Source organism: Galleria mellonella, unplaced genomic scaffold, assembly GCF_026898425.1.
Source record: "Galleria mellonella isolate WM207_F2 unplaced genomic scaffold, CSIRO_AGI_GalMel_v1 utg257, whole genome shotgun sequence".
Lineage (NCBI taxonomy): Eukaryota > Metazoa > Arthropoda > Insecta > Lepidoptera > Pyralidae > Galleria > Galleria mellonella.
The window spans coordinates 375,217-397,142 of NW_026442054.1; the positions used below are offsets into that span (position 1 = coordinate 375,217).

Consider the following 21,926-nt stretch of genomic DNA (forward strand, 5'->3'; position numbering starts at 1 on the left):
ATATAATTTTTTAGTATTTTTATATTAATCTAATGTGAAATAAAAATAACCACAGATTATATTTTATTGCAAAACAATCAAAATTGAATCACAATATAACGATAGAATACGTAAAAAAGTTCAGAAATTTATTGCTCACTGTTGAACATAAGTTTCGCCCATAGATTGCCATAAGGATCGCTGTTGATCATATGATACTCACGCCATCTAGTGCAACTTTAGTGTACTTTGAGTACGTTCTATTGATGACTTGAGGGATAGGTGAGGTGATTGCTTGAAATAATCAATTTTGGAATGTATCTCCTTTTATTCTTCCTTCATTGGTTGTTAGATCAATACCCTGGTAGTTTTCTGTCACTGTTTATATAAATTATTTCAGTAATTTCAATATAAGAATATAAACAGACACACAGATTCGTATTAGTTTAATAATATCATGATTTAATATCGTCTATGGTATCAGGCAACACTTTTCCCTTTGTCTCTGGTAGTAGAAGCACGATCAATCCCGCGCAAATCGACGATATGCCAAAAATGACAGTTGGCAGCCATGGAGTAGTAATAGACAAGTTGGAGACGAAAGGCGCGAACATAGAGCCAATTCTCATGAATGTAGAACAGGCGCCCATACCCATATTTCTCACAACTGTTGGGAATAATTCTGTAGTGTAAACGTACAAGGTCGTCGCTGCTGCGCCGGCGCAACTGACCCCTAAAGAACCCAAAAGTAGTGTCAGCCAGTATATCTTGGGCACAAACCCTAGAGCGATGATGAATGCTCCTCCGAGAATGAAAACGCTCGTCATTGTTTTCTTCCTACCGAGTATCTTTATAAGCCATATTGACATTAAATTTGATGGTATCTGCAATGGAAATTTAGATTTGAATTCTTTTGATGTAAAATCATTGACAAATATAATCCATATCCGATATTTTGTTATTGATGTCGGGTATCAAGGTCAATGAAAATTGTGGCTGCTTCATATTGATAAAGCAAAGATAAAGTTTGGGGAACACCAACAAAAAGATATGAAGATAAAAGAGGAAGGTTGTGATAAAATTTTAAGAGAAAGGTCATATATATATTGATATTTATTTAAGTTCAGAAGGAGATTGTACAAATTCGAATAGGTATCTCTCTTTTATTACTCTTACTGCTAAGTTTTTCTTTCCTTGCTATGTTCAGTTTATAACAATTAACTATTGGGTACGGAAGTATAGTCCTCAGGAGTGCCAACGTAGAAGTATATATTAAATAATAATCTGTCATATCCTTGATGCAGTTCAGGTTTACAGAAGAAGGTTACCATTTTCCATCAAGTAGAAAGTTAACTTGTTTGTCATTTTGAATTACATTAAAAACATTATCTGGAACACCATTGTAAAGGTTGACTGGAAGAGATCGCTGTTTGCGGTACGGCATTTTTTTAGTATGCTCTTTTCCCTTGTAATTTTTGTTTTTGCTAAGTTTATTCAGCAAAAAAGGTCGATGCAATAACTCTTTAAAGGAAAGAAGAACAATGAACTTTTATTTAATTTACCTGGATCGAAGCGGATACAGCTATGCTAACAAAAGTATCCGAGCTGGTCTGACTGATGTACTGATTAAACCCGTAGTACATGGTTCCGGTGATCAGCCACATGGCACAACAGCAGACGGATCTGATCCTCAATGTGCTTTGGAACAGATCTGAATAGTTTAGTTTGGATTCGTCGGTTTTTGTGAGCCTGTCTTGGGAGAGGTTTGCGAGGACTTCTCCTATTTTCTCTGTTGGGAGATTGTTCCTGAAAATTTTACATGAATTTATTTACACTAATTTATCGTCAAAAATGTGTTTTTCTGATCGGAACTAAAAGAAAAACAATATTTTTCATTATGAAGGCTACAATGTAAAATTTTTTCGGTGTAAAAAATAAGTTACAGTAAAGTATACTTTTTGAAAACAATTTTAACTCTTTATTTCTCCCTTTACATGATCTCAATTACTCTAGAATGTGTTTCGTAAATGGTAATGATTTTTTTTTATTATAAACCAGCTGTATCTTTTTATTTTACATTTGTGTCGGTTATAACTTTTCATCGGTTATAACTTGAAAATTATTATCTCTTCAAATAGACTTCTTTACGATCCTGGTGGATGTGCTTATATACCGGCGCATCCTCCCAGTGGTAGGGTGAGCACGCCATCCACCCTATCTTGAGAGAGGAGACCTGCTCTTACCATCAGGGGGCGGGTCGCTGCCGTCGGAGATGTGGTGAGTGCGAAAGCGAACCCATGTCTCCGACATATGGCACCTCGAGGGTATATCGTCTGGTTTTTGGTGGGTACACCCCCACCTTACGGGGGGATTCCCACAGTACCCATTCACCTCCCACAAAATGTATTGGTCTGCATAAAGCATTTTCTAGACGTTAAAAAAAAAATACTTCTTTACTAGCATTTTTAAACCGTTATTTTTTATTATTCTACTCTCGGGTTCGGAATATTATTATAATACTGAGAAGAATTTGCAAGAAACTCAACAATTACTCTTTTAAATAAATGCTAACATTATGTGGAGTTATTTAAATGTATTATTTTTTATCTAAAATTACAATATTGCGAATCATGCGATAACATCGAGATCTGTTTGTTGTTAAAATTCAAATTTATCATTGTTAAATAATATGTTATGTAATGTAATGTAATGTTAAATAATTCAGTATTACATAACACTCGTATTATTGTGCAACGAGTGTAATATGTCCTTATAGTTTTTATCTTTATCCACAGAGTAAATATAATTTCAACATTTGTATATTAAATATTGTAGTATGCAATGCGTATGTTATTTTTTACTTCCGCATTCGTGTTAAAATTTGAGTCGGAGAGAATGCTTTTATTTTTTGCATTTATCTATATTTTTTTTCTAGTGGATAATTAAATGGTAACGTTTTCTCCTCACTATCTCGATCGTTCGCCTTGCATAATCCTTGTTTTAAAATTACTATTTTTCTATTTCATTGTTTTGTATGTTTCCTATTATAAATACCTTATATATTATATGTTTATATATATAAACAAAGCAATAGTAAAAGTGACAAAACTACGTGTTCCAAAAGTAAGATAACATAAGTATTTTAATATATATTTGATATTTTGTGCAATATAGGTTTTAGTATTTTATGTAAGTAAAAATTTTTAATTCACTCTTGCACCACCTACCCACTTCTATCGGTTCTCCTTTAACCATAGGTTGTCTGTACGACACTGCCATAACTATAAGACCGCCTTTTGTAACTTTATATATATTTAAATTTAATTGTAATAGGCACAAATAAAGACTTCTTTCCTTTTTCATAATTAGTATATTTGAGAAATAATTCTAGTAAGAAGCAATTTACAGTGGTACCCTGCACTTTGTTTATGTTTTGTTAAGAGAGGGACTGGCTGAAAACCAGCGCTGTGCAGCTGTTCACATTGCGCTGGGACACTCACAGCATCAGCTGAACCCGTTCCTTTTGCCGAGTATGGGACACTTTTTGTATATGTTATTTATATTTTATATTGTAATTGTATGTTTACTGGCAATAGATGTTTCTATTCTATTCTATATTTTTATGATTTTGGTGCAATAAAGAGTTAAATAAATAAATAAATAAATAATTATTTACCTCGAACGACTACAGGCCTACAATCAATAGTGGACAAACTTACATAATTGCAGCTTGTGTCACTATCTCCGTCGCTTCTTTCACTTTTCCAACACTTATCAGCCATCTCGGGGACTCGCTTAACAGGAAGAAATACCCAAGATATATAACTTGTGGCACAGCTATGGATAAAGAGAAGGTGTCCCAAGATCTGAAATAGTACGCGAACAGGGGCGTTGTCATGTGTCCAAGTATGAATGGAATTTGGAATAAGCAACCGAACAATTCCCTATATCTCGGTCCAATGGTTTCCATAATGATGACGAAGGATATAACCATGGTGCCAGCAGTTCCGAAGCCCATGAAGAAGCGGAGGATGGTGAACGTTGTGTAGTTTGGTGAGTAGGGAATGCCGAATGAGAATGCAATGAGGATCACTATTGACATCAGAAATGTGTTTTTCCGGCCGTATCTGAAAAGAAAAAAAAATAAAATAAATCGCGAAATAAGCCTATGGGAAATACTTATTTAAAATAATGTAATAAAAAATCTGCCTACCCTAATGGAAGACAGGCGTTTGTATGTATATATGTATGTATGTAAAATAGGTTAAGTTACTTGCATTCTTAAAACTAAATTACTCAGTATGACCCTTTAACCCGTTTTAAAAAATATATAATATTTCTCTTATGTTTTTAAGACGGATAGAATAAAAGAATAATCTTAATTAACTTTTATATTTGTTTAATTATATAATAAACTGATTAAAAATTAAAACTGAGAGAGAATATTAAAAGAAATTTAACACTATACATAATTTAAAAGTACAAATATAAAACTATCGTTTTCACTTTAGGATTACTACCATACACTTTTTTACTAACCTGGAACAGCGCAAAACGTGTTGGCATTGAATATTATATCTACTGATAACATATGCAACGGTGGGTACACACACATTGATGTCTTGTCTCGTAAAATACCACTTGTTTAGGAATGCATTAATATTCATATATAAAAATAAATGAAACCTTCAAATTGACTAGAGGGACTTGTACAAAACCCCCTGGACTTATGTTCAGCAGTGTACATGTAAAAATTGGTATGATGTTTTTTTTTTATACAACTTAGAATGGCAAACAAGCTGACGGCCCACCTGATGGAAAGTGGTAACCGTCGCCTATGAGCGTTACCATGGACATGACAGAGTATACTGTTTCACCCACGATACCCCCCATGCGTTACCATTCCTGAGGACTCAGGTGTTATTCCTCTGTACCCTGTAAATTAACTGCCATATCCCACCCTTCGAACCGAAACACAGCCATGCAAACACAACTGCTTCACGGTAGAAACACGAATGGGACAGAGGTGCTCAAGCAAACGATTTTTGTACAAAGTCTCCCTCTGGTGGAGGGAGACAAACTGTCTTCTGCGTGGGCATTTCTGTCCCATTTGTGTATCTGCCTCTAAAAAACTGTACTTGTATGGCTATGGTATTATTTATTAAGCTACCTAAGAAGTTAAAGTTGAAAGATTTAAATATCTTAGGAGAAAATTAAAGTCATTACTGATGGAGAGGTGTCTGTACTCCCTTTACGAATTCAAACTAACAGTAACTAAAGGTTATATATAAAAGAAAATAACAACTAATAAACGTGTAATAAATATCATATCGTAACTCTGTAACATATATATATATATATATATATATACGAATAAAGATGTTTTAATTGATTGATTGATAATACAACATGCAGGGGGGAAAGGGGTTGTTAGCAATTGAATTTGACAGCCCCATTGCTAGCAATATGCCTTATTAGGTCGACCTCCACGTGGTTCCCCCTGGAAACCATCAAACAATTCTTGTTGAATTCATCACGATGGGCTAATTGATCTACTTCATCCTCATCTATCATTCTTCACTGGTGCCCCGCATGTGTATACCGATAGCGCGGGTAGGGTTACCATTCCATTATCACCGATTAAAAAAAAATACAACATGCAAATTGAAATATTATAGGAAATAACGTTTCAAAATAAAATTACTATCAATATTGGAAACATTTATAGATCCTTAGTATTGCGTTTTGATAATTCTTGTTAAATTTATAACACATACTACAATTAAAATATTTAAGTTTAAATTTAAAGGATCGTATGACATGGTTATGTTATATATAAAAGGATAGCAGGCATTATATGGAGAAGGTGGACGCAAGATCGCATTTTGTGGCAAGCTTTAGGGGAAGCTTATGCTGGGAAACTACAATGTTCGCGACAATCGTGTTTAAAGGACAAGTCTAATCTCATTTTCTTTCACTGTAGTTACTCTTTTCCTTCCTTATTTCATTTCTTTATTTCGTTTTACTAAATTCGTCATATATCTTAGTGTGTGCTTTGTATATATGTATATGTAGTATATATTATTTGTTATAATAAGTAGTCTAATAAAAAAAAAATATTTGATGTTTTTGTGCATTATACGTAAAAAATATTAATTCAATCTTGAGTCACATGTCCACTTCTATATGTTCTCCTTTAACCAAAGGTTGTCTGTAAGAGATTGCCCTAGCGATAAGACCGCCTTTTGTACCTTTATATGTATATTTTGATCTGTACTCCATGCTACTGTATAGCAGTTGCACTGTTTATATGTCATTGTTTATTTTTATGTTTTTGGTCCAATAAATAAATGGCGTTTAAATAAAAAAAAAAATATAGCATTTAAGTAAAATTAATTTAATGTTGGCCTTATTCAATCTATATTAGCTGAACCTAAACCAGAAATTTTTGAACATCTTTGTAAATTATTGATGCCCATTAATTCTTCTCTCTCCGTGTCTAGGGAAAGTAGATAAAGCTTTATTTGAGAAATCAGGGTACGATAGGGCTGACATACCTGAAGAAGGTAAAAGCCCTTAAAATAATAATAAAAAAAATATATAAAAGTAAGTAATGTGGATAATGTAAGATTGTTAAATAAAGGCTAATTAATTTATTATTATAATGACACATGCTATCAGGTGCTGTTTCGTGTTTGCGGTTTGTCTGTGAATATTTTTCCTTAAAGAATATCAGGCTTTTAAGTCCGTATTGTCGACATTCACGAGTTTAAGGAGCTAGCACTTGCTTAACAGGAAAATAATTCTCGAAACAGAAATTGCATGTGTTTAAGATTTTATTAGTTTATGGTCAGGATTGTTCTCGGATGGAGTAATTCATCATATCGGCCCTTAACCGTCTACTGCTGGACATAAGCCTCCCCCTTGAGGGTGTGGCGTCTGTAAATTAATATTGTAAATATTCATCTCATAGCCATTTATCAACATCATTACTTTCTTCTCCATCAAGTAGGTTAATTTAATTGTACATAGATGTTTCACCTCTTTCTATCTTTCGCACTGGACATACAGACATGACAGCGACATTTACTTCTCACATTCATTTCTGCTGTCATTCTCTCATTATATAAAAATCAATAATATAATCAAGTTGGTTGTTACTTATTTCCTCCAAACAACTACATTGGTGACCTACCGACCGCAACACGGATAAAAAAAAATGGAACAACAGACTAGCGGAACCGACACATACCGAGTAGGCGTCAAGATTCCACCATTCTGGCCTGAAGAACCGGAGGTATGGTTTGCGCAAATTGAAGGTCAATTTATTTTGTCAAACATTACGGCCGACAATACAAAATTTTATTACGTGATTAGTCAACTTGATCATCAGTATGCAGCCGAGGTGAAAGACATTATCGTATCGCCACCATCTTCAGACAAATATGATAAATTGAAATCGGAACTTATTAAGCGCCTTACCACATCTAAGGAACGTAGAATTAAGCAGTTGCTGATGCATGAAGAGCTCGGTGATCGGAAGCCTTCACAATTCTTGCGTCACCTGCAGAGTCTCGCCGGTCAAGCTGTAAGTGAAGATCTGATGCGTACTATTTGGTCGAGTCGTCTGCCGGCCAACCTTCAAGCTATTGTCGCCATGCACAAGGACAGCCCGCTCGAAACCATTGCAGACCTCGTGGATCACGTGCACGACATTGCACCACCCACCATTGCTCAGGTAACATCAACAGTGCCGGAATCTGCCTTCAATACTATGTGCCGTAGAGTAGAGGAGTTAACAAACCAAGTAGAGACGCTGATTTTACAACAACAGGAGCAGTCTCGGTCAAGATCGAGAGACCGACCGAACTATCGACGTACTAATTCACGATCCCGCTCGCGATCTACAACACGTAACAACAGTGTCTGCTGGTATCATCGGAAGTTCGGGGCTACAGCCAAACGGTGTACGACTCCATGCACGTTCAAGTCGGAAAACTGCATAGGCAGCCAATAGTGGCGGCAAATGACTGCCTAGTGTGTAATGGCCGCCTCTTCGTCACTAATAGAAAAACGAAGACGCAGTTCCTGGTAGACACAGGATCTGATTTATGCGTATTCCCAAAATCAGCGACCAGAGGACAGCGACCTAAAACCAGGTACGAGTTATACGCAGCTAATAATTCCGTTATAGCTACATATGGCTACACCCAACTTCACCTCGATTTTGGCCTAAGAAGGAACTTCAGCTGGAGATTCATCGTGGCCGACGTTACCAAGCCGATAATAGGGGTTGATTTTATAAGTCATTATAATTTATTAATCGACTGCCGTAACCATCGACTTATAGACGGACTCACCACTCTCTCTGTGTCAGTTCCTCACTGTCACGATACCTCACTAGAGACAGTTGCCATTAAAGCAGTTGTGGGAGACTCGCCATTTCACGACTTGCTGCGTAGGTATCCAGAAATCACTAGACCAGCTGGTGCACCAGTCGAACCGAAGCATAACACGCGTCATCACATCCGAACCACACCCGGACCTCCAGTCGCATCTCAGCCTCGCCGACTAGCACCTGACCGATTGCTCATTGCTAAAAAGGAATTTGAGGACATGTTACAGAATGGGACCGCTCGTCGATCGGAGAGTTCCTGGTCTTCACCACTTCATCTCGCCCGTAAAAAGGATGATGGTTGGCGTCCCTGCGGAGACTACCGAGCACTCAACGCAAGAACGATTCCAGACAGATATCCCATCAGACACCTCCAGGACTTCAGCTATCAAATATCAGGTTCAAAAATACTGTCAAAAATTGATTTAATCAAGGCCTACAATCAAATTCCCGTTCACAAAGCCGATATTCCGAAAACTGCTATTACCACACCGTTTGGGTTGTTTGAATTTCCTTATATGACCTTTGGGTTACGAAACGCAGCCCAAACTTTTCAACGATTTATCGACGAAGTACTGCAAGGACTTGATTTTGTTTTCGGTTATCTCGATGACATCCTCATCTTCTCCAAGAATCAGGAAGAGCATCTTAACCACCTTAAGATCCTGTTCGAGAGGTTCAAAGATTACGGCGTACTAATTAACACCGCAAAGTGTGTCTGGGGCGTTAGTGAGCTGACATTCTTAGGGTACCACGTTTCTGTAGACGGTACTCGTCCCCTCCAAGAGAAGGTGACAGCAATACAGAATTACCCTGTGCCCAAAACTGCCAAAGAGTTAAGGAGATTCTTGGGAATGCTGAATTACTATCGGCGATTTATTCCTAATGCAGCACAAATTCAAGATCCCCTCAATACCCAACTCACAGGAAACATCAAGGGTTCAGCTCCTATTAATATCACAAAGGAATTTGAAACAGCATTTAACCAATGCAAATCTAGTCTATCTCAGGCAACCCTTTTGTCACATCCAGATATTCATGCCGAACTTGCTTTATTCACTGATGCATCCGATGAAGCTATTGGCGCAGTTCTCCAGCAAAGGCGTAATAACGAATGGTCACCGTTAGGATTCTTCTCGCGAAAGCTGTCATCATCGCAAAAGAAGTACAGCCCTTATGATCGAGAACTTCTCGCCATATATGAAGGGATAAAATACTTCAGATTCATGTTGGAAGCCAGAATCTTCATAGTATTCACCGATCATAAGCCTATCACGTATGCATTTAAAACCAACGAGACAAATGTTCGCCACGTCAATTTCGATATTTAGACTTTATTTCCCAGTTCACAACAGATTTACGTCACATTGCTGGTAACGACAACATTGTAGCTGATGCATTGTCTCGCATTGAGGACATCACATCGGACATTAATTACGAAGATCTTGCACATGATCAGGCTCAAGATCCTGAACTACAAGATCTCCTCAAAACAGGTTCAGCACTTGTCTTGGAAAAGGTTGACGGAAATATATATTGCGACCTTTCCACGGAATATCCACGACCATACTTGACACCATCATTTCGACGACTGGCGTTCGAAAAGTTGCATAATCTCAGTCATCCTGGAGCAGCAGCATCGGCCAAACTAATTTCTCATAGATATGTATGGCCTGGTATACAACGTGACTGCAGAACGTGGGCTCAACAATGCACAGATTGCCAACGCAACAAAGTCACCCGTCATTCATTGTCACCTTTCACCACATTTCCCATTCCATCTGAACGCTTTTCTCATGTCCATCTCGACATAATTGGTCCTCTGCCACATTCATCTGGTTACAGGTACTGCCTCACCGTCATCGATAGGTTCACTCGTTGGCCTGAAGCTTACCCACTGGTGGACATCACGGCCGAATCCTGTGCGAGCGCCTTCATGTCTGGCTGGGTGGCCCGCTTTGGTTGTCCTCACTCCATAACTACAGATCGGGGTCAGCAGTTCCAGTCCCGCCTCTTCCAGAGTATCTCACAACTAATAGGTGCCAAACACAATCCCACCACTGCTTACCATCCACAGTGCAATGGCATGGTGGAGAGACTGCACCGGCAACTCAAAGCAGCTATCATGTGCCACAATAACCCGCAGTGGACTGAAGTATTGCCGCTGGTTTTATTGGGTATCAGGAGTGCCTGGAAGGAAGACCTGAAGACCTCAGCAGCAGAGCTTGTCTTCGGCGAGACACTTCGATTGCCTGGCCAGTTCTTCACTCCAGCTGCTAACACCATATACGATCCCACAGACTTCGTTGCTCGCCTACGTCGACATATGGCCAAGTTGACACCAACACCTGCATCGTGTCACAGTAAGCCGACATTTTACTTACCCAAAGATCTCGCCAATGCAGAATATGTTTTCTTACGCCGAGGTCATCTCAAGAAAGCCTTTGAATCACCCTACACGGGGCCACATAAGGTTCTAGAAAGAGAATCAAAAACATTCAAGATCGACGTTCAAGGAAAAGAGCTTACCGTCTCATTAGATCGCTTGAAACCGGCGTATATGGCATGGGACAACAATAACACCAGCCCAGAAGCATCCACATCACCGCTACTCCCGCACACTTCAGTAGAGAGGCCACCTGAAAAAAACACACGCAGCGGAAGAACTGTTCGGTTCCCGAACTACTATCGCCCGTGAAACGGTCTCGGCAGGGGAGTGTTGTGGCGTCTGTAAATTAATATTGTAAATATTCATCTCATAGCCATTTATCAACATCATTACTTTCTTCTCCATCAAGTAGGTTAATTTAATTGTACATAGATGTTTCACCTCTTTCTATCTTTCGCACTGGACATACAGACATGACAGCGACATTTACTTCTCACATTCATTTCTGCTGTCATTCTCTCATTATATAAAAATCAATAATATAATCAAGTTGGTTGTTACTTATTTCCTCCAAACAACTACAAGGGTTTTGCCAGTAGTTGCCACGCTTGGCAGGCGGATTGACAACCGCAGTTAGGCTTTAGAGACGTTTTAAAAAAGACGCTGCTGCCCATCCCTCGCCGTGCCATAGTCGACTTTTACGACACCCACGGGAAGGGAAGGGTCGGCCTATTCTATGCTAGATCACAGGGCTAATAGCCAGATGGAGTAATTAATAGAATTGAATTTCTGCTAAATTAGTCACGATGTGTCAACTGACCTGAATCCAGCTTTATCTATCATTCTTCACTATAGCTACAACGTCTTTCTTGACATTACCATTCTATTTTCATCCATATCGACACAATATCTTCTTGTCCTATCTAGTTAACTTCCTCGTGGTTAACTTTAGTAACCGTCATGGTTTGGACACTGGTACGATCATGGGGAATTTGTTACGCTCTGATTGACTTGATCTCACCCTCACCTATCATCCTTTACTGGTAGCCTGCTAGTATACCTTTACTGGTAGGCTGGTCACCCAAAAAGACTCCGAGTATAGCCCTCTCTGAGTAATCTGAAGCTTTTGCAAACAAGCAATCGTGCAGGACCATGTTTGGATGAAATCTTCTAAAAAATATAAATTAATATAAATAAGGACTCACCTATCAGACAGGAAACCAAATACAATGCTGCCAATCAATATTCCCAGCTGCAACATCATCTGCGTAAAGCTCGCCAGCCAGTTCCTCTCGCAAACTAAATCCCATTCTGATATAATCGTGTTAACAAACGGACTCGTGTCGTATGCATACTTCAAGCAGTTCTTGTAACACGTCGAATTTTTTACCTCAATTTTGGTATTGCCGTCGAATTCACTGCACCAGTACGTGTAGCTGGGTGTCAGGAATAGTATGGCCATTTGTACCCATCCAGATGACAGTTTGACCAGGAACACCGAGGAAAACACGATGAATTGCCATTTTCCAAAATGGCCGACGAGTTTTGCGAATTTGTCTTCTTTCTGGGTGGGTGCGGATTCTGTTGTTGACTTTATTGCAGTATTGTGAACCATTTTCAGTCGTTTCCTGTCTTTCTGTCTTCTTTTTCAATGATAAGCGTTTATAGTTAAGGTTTAAACGATTTCTTTTCCTTAACTTGTTCCATTAGTTTAAGGCTGGATAAAGTTTCACCTGTAGCTGTATATTTTTATCAAATTTATTATTAAACTGCATGTTTATTCAAGTAAAATTCTCATCGGATCATCTCTTCACCATTAGAAGTATCTGAAACAAAAAGTAATAAATAATCACCAAAGGGAGACTTTGTACAAAAGTCGTTTGCCTGGGCACCTCTGTCCCATTCATGTTTTTTATGGGTAAAAATGGTATGGTAACCTCGCCTGCGCTAACAGGATACGCTGGCGGAGCAGCAGTGAAGGGTGATAGATGAGAATTAAAAAAAGGCCAGTTAGCCCATCATGATGAATTCATCAGGAATTAACCATGATAGTTTCCGGGGAGAAACGCGAGGAGGTCGACTTGTTTGGGTATATTGTTAGCAATATGATTCTCAGTCTCCATTACTAACAATCCCTTTATCCCCGTCCCATTCGTGTTCCTACCGTGAAGCAGTTGTGTTTGCATGGCTGTGTTTCGGTTTGAAGGGTGGGATATGGCAGTGAATTTAAAGGGTACAGAGGAATAACACCCGAGACCTCAAGAATGGCAACGCATGAGGGGTATCATGGGCGAAACAATATACTCTGTTATGTCCATGGTAATGCTCATATCTATAGGTGACGGTTACCACTTTCCATCAGGTGGGCTGTCAGCTTGTTTGCCATTCTAAGTTGCATAAAAAAATATTAATATCGCAATCGACTAATGTATTTTCAATTCATCTCTAAAAGACTTTAGAGGTCTTGGGTTCGAATCGGATCGGTACAAGCTTTTCTTGCTAGCTGTTGGTAAATATTTTAGTGAGAGAGCAGCCTGTTTTTAACACGCACAGACGCGAGGTGGCTCGTCAATGGGGCAGGGATTCTAGAAGGTACATGAGGCAGGCAGGGCAGCTGCTGCCCATTATTGACTTTTTTTATACAACTTAGAATGGCAAGCAAGCTGACGGCCCACCTGATGGAAAGTGGTAACCGTAGCCTATAGAAATAAACAGTACCATGGACATAACAGAGTATACTGTTTCGCCCATGATACCCCCCATGCGTGGCCATTCCTGAGGACTCAGGTGTTATTCTTCTGTACCCCGTAAATTCACGCCATATCCCACCCGTCAAACCGAAACACAGCCATGCAAACAACTGCTTCACGGTTGAAACACGAATGGGACAGAGGTACCCAAGCAATCGACTTTTGTACAAAGTCTCCCTCTGTCTAAGAGTCTAAGAGGTGGACGCTCTATGTATGTTTACATAAAACATAATGGATTATATATTACAACATAAGGTAATATTTAAAAACTCTTTAGGTTACCTTGACCAAATTTACATATAGTATATATGCAATTTATAAATTACAAAACTAAACATATATTTTTATTTATCCTTCCTAAGGTTATAAATGTGAAAGTGACCTAGGGGGAGAAGGGATTGTTAGCAATGGGGATTACCAATCCCATTGCTACCAATAAACTTTCTCAGGTCGGCCTCCTCGCGGTTCCCCCTGGAAACCATCTTGATTGGTTTAATGCTGAATTCGTCATGATGGGCTAACTGACCTGCTTTCATCCTCATCAGTCATCTATCACTGGTGCCCCGCCAGTGTATACCGATAGCGCAAGCGGGGTTACCAAACCATTATCACCTATTTAAAAAAAATGTGAAAGTAAGTTTGTTTGTTACTTCTTAGCGTCTTAATGGCTTAACCGATTATTATAAAATTTGATATACAAGTACAGAGAACGTACGCGGACGTAGTTATTATTAAAGGCTAACCATATAAATATGTACGTAGTTTAATTAGTTCTTCGTAAAAGAAATAAAATAATTAAGATTCGATTAAAAAAACATCACCAAAATCACACCAGCTGGGGGGAAAGGGATTGTTAGTAATGGGGTCTAACAACCTCCTTTCTAGTAATGTACCTTATTAGGTCGACCTCCACGCGGTTCTCCCTGGAAACCATCGTGAACAATTCTTGTTGAATTCGTCACGATGGGCTAACTGACCTACTTCATCCTCACCTATCATCTCTCACTGGTATATATATATATATATATATATATATATATATATATATATATATATATATATATATATATATATATATATATATATATATATATATATATATATATATATATATATATATATATATATATATATAAATATTTTTTAATTTGTGATAATGTAATGGTAACCCCGCCTGCGCTATCAGTATACACTGGCCGAGCACCAGTGGGGGATGAAGGAGAATAGGTAGATATAGGGAGTTAGGTAAGGAAGAAATAATTGGATCATAGTGAAAAATTAATAAAGAATTAACCACGATGGTTTCCAGGGGGAATCGCGTAAAGGTCGACCTGATAAGGTATATTGATAACAATGGGGCTGTTAGGTCTGAAATACTTGTAATAGTTTTAGTCCCTTTACACTAATATTATAAACTCAAAAACGATTTAATCGATTCAAAAATTCTTTCATTTATAAAAAAACTATATTTATGTTATTATGTTATTGGTTAATACCAATAACATAAGCTATATTTTCATAAAGTACAGTATTTTTATAAAAAAATGTGGTTCCAAGGAATACTGATATTCTCATTAGCTATCTCTCTAATTTGTCTTGATGTTTACTAACTGTGATTCACCTTGATCTATTTAATATATTTATATATTATTTACATTATATATGTATGTTTATGTAATTTAGACTTAATATTATATAAATGAATATGCATGCTGAAGTGGCGAAGGGCTGGACACATAGCTCGAAGAACCTGAAATGCATTACAGAGAGTCAATGAATGCAGGTTGCTCGGGTTCGTTCTTTATGGCAGTCTATGGGGGAGGCTTATGTCCAACAGTGGACGGATAATGGCTGAAATTATGACGATGATGATATAAATGATATTTAGAATATTATGCATTTTATTAGTTTTCTTTTTTGTATTTACTGTGTCTAGCTGGCGCCATCTACCTTTATTTATTTATTTATTTACTATTTATACCAGGTTGTCTGTAAGAGATTGCTTTTAGCGATAAGGCCGCCTCTTGTATATGCACATTCTGTATAAATACTCCTTGTATACATCTCTACTGTGCACAATAAAGAGTTTATTATTATTAGAAATATTACAAAATAGTACATTACTGCAGCGGCCAGCAACTGAGGCATTGAACGTGCAAATGTGGGCCGAGGCGTAGCCGAGGCACAAATACGTGAGTCCATCAATGCCTAGTTGTGGCCAAGGCTTGTATAGTACTTTTCTCAAACAATGCGCGGAAATCAAAAATAATTTTAATTTTTAAGTTCCATGACGAATAAAGAACAATAATAATTTTTCACGCACCATAATGTTCTTTTGTTTTTTTCAATAAACAGCTTTCTATTTGCAAGCTAGGTCACAAATTTAAATAAAACCTATTAGTTACCTCCTTGGTAGCCATGTTTCGAAGTAAAAGTTCATTCCATTTTTAAATTACAGGACAGATATGAGTTTACATAGTAATTTATCCGGCCGTAAAACACGACAGATATGGATTTTCATACAACTTTTGCCGGCCGCTGCCCGCATGTATCTAGCCAGTACGGCAATTGTGATTTATTTCGAAGAAGATTGTCAAAATAATGTTCACATTTCCAAGCATGTTTGAGAAAAGTATATTTTAAATAGTTTATTATCGTAATCTTAGAATTAAATGCTCGTTGTTTGCTCCACTTTTGAATTATTGATATACCTAGTTCAAGCTCTCGTAACATAATCTTACCATATAAATATATACATAAAACTTAAAAATAGATATTGTTGTGTCAGCCGTTAACTGTTGAACATAGCCTCCCCCATAAGTGGGGTTTGGGGTTATGCCAGTAGTTGCCACGCTTAGCAGGCGTATTGGTAACCGCGGTTTGGTTTTTCGTGATGTTTTAAGAGTGATCCCTTCAAAAATATATTAAATAAATAAAGTAAATTGTTTGGGTACATCTGTCCCATTCGTGTTTCAACCGTGAAGCAGTTGTGTTTGCATGGCTGTGTTTCGGTTTGAAAGGTGGGATATGGTGTGAATTTACTGGGTACAGAGGAATAACACCTGAGTTTTCAGGAATGGCCACGCATGGGGTGTATCATGTACGAAACAGTATACTCTGTTATGTCCATGGTACTGCTCATGTCTATAGGCGACGGTTACCACTTTCCATCAGGTGGGCCGTCAGCTTGCTTGCCATTCTAAGTTGCATTAAAAAAATTATACATTATACTAAACCGTCTTTCAAAAAAAACGTTCACGATCACTTTTTTATTTTATCCGAGCAGTAAGTGCTTTATATTATTCTCAATTTCGTGTATAATATAGTATATGTCATATATGTGTAAGTATATTTGTTATTTATATATGTTTATTCGTTTATATATGTAATTTTAGTATGTATGTATATCAATAATTAGTAGTACCGCATTCGAGTATTCTGACACTTGCCTATGGTTGACTGGGAGAGAATGCTTTTAGCATTAAGTCCGCCATGTACACATATTTGTACTAATGAATAAATAAATAAATAAAATAAAATATTAAGAGGAGACATCTTCGCGTTGTGAGATCTCGGCCTAACATAATACGTGCGACAGTATATTTGCAAATAAAAGATAAGGATCAATGAACTGTCTGAGTATCACTATCTTGTTTGGTTTATTTTTAATTCCTTGTTATAGTATTTTTAATGAGGCCCTTAATATTTTTTTTTTTAATTTTTATAATACATACTTTTTGAACTTTAAAAGCGACTCCTTTCTTTCCTGAGGGTGTCGTAAGAGACAACTAAGCGAACATCATCAAAGCCTAACTACGGTTGCCAATTTGTTTGCCAAACATGGCAACTACTGGCAACGGCCTCAAGAGGGAGTCATTTGTTCAGTAGCAGGACAATTAACGGTTGCTATCATCATTGTACTTAATTTTTTTTTAATGGGTGGTAATGGAATGGTAACCCCACTCGCGCTATCGGTATACACTAGCGAGGCACCAGTGAGGGATGATAGGTGAGGATGAAGCAGGTCCGTTAGCCCGTCGTGACGAATTCAACAAGAACTGTTCACGATGGTTTCCAGGGGGAAACACGTGGAGGTCGACCTAATAGGGCATATTGCTAGCAATGGGGCTGTCAAACTCCATTGCTAATAATCCCTTTCCCCTCCCGTACTCGTATTTTTCCATCGTTCGTATAAACATTTGTTGCTGTTCACAAATTATTCGTTTTTATTGTCCGACCTCGATCAAGCGAACGCGAGGTGAAAAGAAATAAACAATATTTGTAAATAAACCTCTGCAAATGGCGTCCGTGTGGGGACAAACCGGCCAGGGAATTTAAACATGGTCACAATATGTGTAATGGAGAAAAAATTGAATTTTGTGCGTATTTGTATCAGCCTTAATCCTTCTTTGCATAATGGTGGAAATTTCCATCATAACATTGAATGCCCAAAAATTATATAAAAGAACACGTTCACTTTAAGTTGATCGTCTCTGGATACCTTTTTAATGTCCATTGCAGAAAAAAAAACATAACTGTCAATTGTTAGTAATAAGACCTGACATATTGTTAGCAATGCACCCTATCTGGTTGACTTCCACGCGGTTCCCCTGGAAACCATCGTGATTAATTCTTCTGGAATTGGCCACAATGGGATAATTGGTCTGCTTTCTTGTTTACCTACCGTCTCTCACTGGTGTCTCGCCAGTGTATGGTATACCGAAAGCGTAGATGGGTTTACCATTCCATTTTCACTCATAAAAAAAAATTAGGTATATTTTCTTAACAGTAACTAAATATATTTTGTTGTCTATATCGAGTACTAAGTTTTTAATACTGAAATTTGGCTAGTTTAGTTTATATATATTTTTCAGTTTTTTTTTTATTATTTCCTCATTCCCTAAACGGATTGGCATTTACTGATTCCTAGCATTTAGATTAGAAATCGTCGTTTTGTGTAGTCTTACACAGCGTTTGCTTATACAGGATCGCTACTTAAAAATTATTATTTATAAAAAATAGGAAATGTTTATTACCAATAACAAAATAACAACAAAATAACTTGTTGACTAATAAAAAAAACAAGAAATACGCTTCAAGTTTGTTGTTGCCAACGTGATCGCCAATAAGTGTATGCAAATTAATTACCAGCAGTACTGATGTTCTAGTTCTAGTAGTAGGCATGTATGATAACACAAGTGACGACAATAGAAGAAAGAAATTAAAATAAAACGAAACATAAAACCTTGAAGTTGCCCAGAATACAACGCATATTCAAATAATATACTATATACATGCTTACACACACCCATACGTCTTTCACACATACACATGAATACACACGAATGTATATCTATCTATACATATGTGTACATACCACATGCATATACATATATACACATGCAAACATACACACGTATACACAATACAATTATGTATGAATAGATTAACTGTAGCATAAATTAGTATTGAAAATATGTATATTATACAATGTAATGGCAGTGTCATACAATACATTCCCATTTACATGCTCTTTTGTGAACTTAAATAATAAATTTTTGTAATATTTTATTACAGTTAGACCTGTGGTTGGATTAAGTGTAGGTACATAGTTTAAATATTTTTTAAACGACTTCAAAAAAGGAGTTACTTCTTAATTCGTCGGATTCTTTAATTTTTTTTTTTTGAAATAGACGCCTGCATTATTTCGGAAAAATCTTTTTATCTAAAAGGATATACTTTCAAATTAGTTACATATTATATTTAATTAAAATCATTCCAGTTAGTTTAAAACCAAAATAACTGGATTTTTTTAAATTAAAATATAGAAAGATCACTCCCGGGAATGATGCAGTGAGCGGTGCTCTTAGACACTGCCCGCATTGTACGCTAGTTTCTCTCCCTGGGGCCCTGAACGCCGGCCGACTGTGCTTCTGCCGGGGGTTAGTTGCCATCTCCTCTCCTTAAGAGGTGTGAATTTTTTTACTAAATCTAAATAATATCCTTTATATACGTCACTTTGGTATTTCTATATATATTATATCATAGATTATGAATATTTTTTTTTAAATATATTTTTCTTCTTTTATTCTAATTTCAATTAAAATAAAATAATAATGTATTGTAAAATCTTTATTGTACATTACTATTTTACCATAAGGAGATTTTGTACAAAACTCGATTATTTGGGTACCTCTGTCCCATTCGTGTTTCAACCGTGAAGCAGTTGTGTTTGCACGGCTGTGTTTCGGTTTGAAGGGTGGGATATGGCGTAAAATTACTGGGTACAGAGGAGTAACAACTGAGTCCTCAGAAATGGCAACGCATGGGGGGTATCATGGGCGAAACAGTATACTCTGTTATGTCCATGGTACTGCTCATGTCTATAGGCGACGGTTGCCACTTTCCATCAGGTGGGCCGTCAGCTTGTTTGCCATTCTAAGTTGTATAAAAAAATATACTTAATTTCTATGTTGTTTTGTCATATGTAACATGTTTAATTTATATTTATTTCTTAAATTAAGACATACAGAAGTATCTAATGAATGATATTAATTAAGTGAAATGTTTGTTCAGTGTATGTGTAAATAAATAAATAAATAAATAAATAAATAACAGCTGCGGTTTTCTATGTACGGTGGCCAGGCGATGAATAGATAAAACTTGCGAAATATATAAAACAAGTATTATATTGTCGCCTTCATTTACTAATGATTTAACCTTTTAAATACATTTCCTTTGATATAATATTAAACTTAGATTGCTTTTAGCAATGATACCGCCTTATTGCATTTATACAGGTTTTACGTTGAGTACATTTGTTTTAATGTATGTATCAGGCACATCGGGAAGTCAGTACCCTTAGCCAGTTTTTAATGTAGTATTTTATTAGTGAAATTGAATATTTTTCTAAAAGAAACATGGGTCAAAAATTAAAAAAAATACCATCCCATTCAACATTTAGAACTGGTAGTGAACTTGGTAAATTTTTGTTTATTTTGTCTACTGCTAAACACAGGTCTTCACCTACAGGGAGAGTTTTGCTAGTAGTTGCTACACTTGGCAGGTGATTTGGTAACCGCAGTTAGTCTTTGATGTTTTAAGAGGGACGCTGCTGTCCATCTCGCACCATTAAGTTCTCATAGTCGCTTCTTACGACATCCACGGGGAGGGGTCTTCAAGCTGGAATACCCTGTGATATGAGGAATCAGATCACGATCACCCTTGGAAATATTTAGACCCGAGCCAACTCTGAAAAGTTTGTTTCCCAAATTGGCCCGACCGGGGATCGAAGCCGTTGTCACATTTACGCAAAGCAACATGCCTACAACTGCGTCTGAGAGCTCGTTGTCGTTGTTCTTCGAAATGGAAATATACGTGCTTTAGATTTTAATGTGTCTATTGAAAATAAAGCATATTCTATTTATTTATTTACTTTTTTGTCTCTATATATTTTATTTTAATTTATAATTTCTATAATTTTTATTTTATTTATAAGAACAAACTTTTAAAAACAATTCACCGAGCGTTCTTACAAGTAATCTTAGATAAGCATATGTTTTTTTTGCTACAAAATGGCCAACAAGCTGACAGTCCACTTTATTTGAAGTGGTAACGGTGAATTATAAAAAAAAATAACATTACAAATACAGGATATATCATGAGTACGGTACCCTTAATGCATTGCAATGGGATTAAGGCATTAATACCCCATGCTCTGGTAAGTTGCAATAGTTGAAAAAGTTCTTGAATAATTTGTCTATCCAGTTGACCTTAAGAGAATCGAACCCTATACCTAATTTACAAAACAATACGTCTACTTACTAGTTTATTACCATCAATCGAGCCGTATATTTATGTAGCACTTTTTTTTTTAATATAAATACATATAATTATTTATTAAAAAAACAAACACTTATTACTTACCATTGACTATTAAATTATAAATAAATTTAATTAAACACAAATTTAAAAGCCACTTTACAAAACAAAAATAAAAGAAAACAATTTTGTTTAATTTTAGTTACAATATTGTAAATATTATAAAAATGTAACGTTCCGAGCGTCTGATGTGACAGCTAAATAAACACTGAGAGGAAAATGCTTCTTGTAACGTATGCTGCGGGAAACTGCGGACAAATCCGATATGATAAAATACAACATAGTTTATTTTTATAGTGTTGATTAATAATAATGTATAAATAGAAACAATTCTATTAATGTATTAATTTGTATTTATTTTAATTTATTTTTATACAACATAGAACGGCAAACAAGCTGACGGCCCACCTGATAGAAAGTGGTAACCGTCGCCTATAGACATGAGCAGTGCCATGGACATAACAGAGTATACTGTTTCGCCCATGATACCCCCCATGCGTTGTCATTCCTGAGGACTCAGGTGTTATTCCTC

At 36.8% G+C, this 21,926-nt stretch overlaps 1 protein-coding gene across 1 annotated transcript; it reads right to left on the reverse strand.

Annotated features, from left to right (window-relative positions):
• Positions 1-35: 35 nt before the first annotated feature.
• On the reverse strand, positions 36-21,615 carry LOC113513841 (organic cation transporter protein-like). Its single transcript, XM_052894939.1, has 5 exons — positions 21,440-21,615; positions 11,969-12,589; positions 3,699-4,106; positions 1,542-1,785; positions 36-863 (listed from the first exon to the last, which is right to left on the reverse strand). The coding sequence occupies exons 2-5, from the start codon at positions 12,376-12,378 to the stop codon at positions 435-437; spliced, it is 1,491 nt and encodes a 496-aa protein (XP_052750899.1). The 5' UTR covers positions 12,379-12,589; positions 21,440-21,615; the 3' UTR covers positions 36-434.
• Positions 21,616-21,926: the final 311 nt, after the last annotated feature.

Bases quoted from the DNA above. Each gene is read 5' to 3' on its own strand.
- LOC113513841 (XM_052894939.1), bottom strand. From the start codon at position 12,378: ATGGTTCACAATACTGCAATAAAGTCAACAACAGAATCCGCACCCACC. The intron at 4,107-11,968 runs GTGAGTCCTTAT...TTTTCTTTTCAG, and splicing joins TTTGGTTTCCTGTCTGATAG to ATACGGCCGGAAAAACACAT. The intron at 1,786-3,698 runs GTAAGTTTGTCC...TAAAATTTTCAG, and splicing joins GTGACACAAGCTGCAATTAT to GAACAATCTCCCAACAGAGA.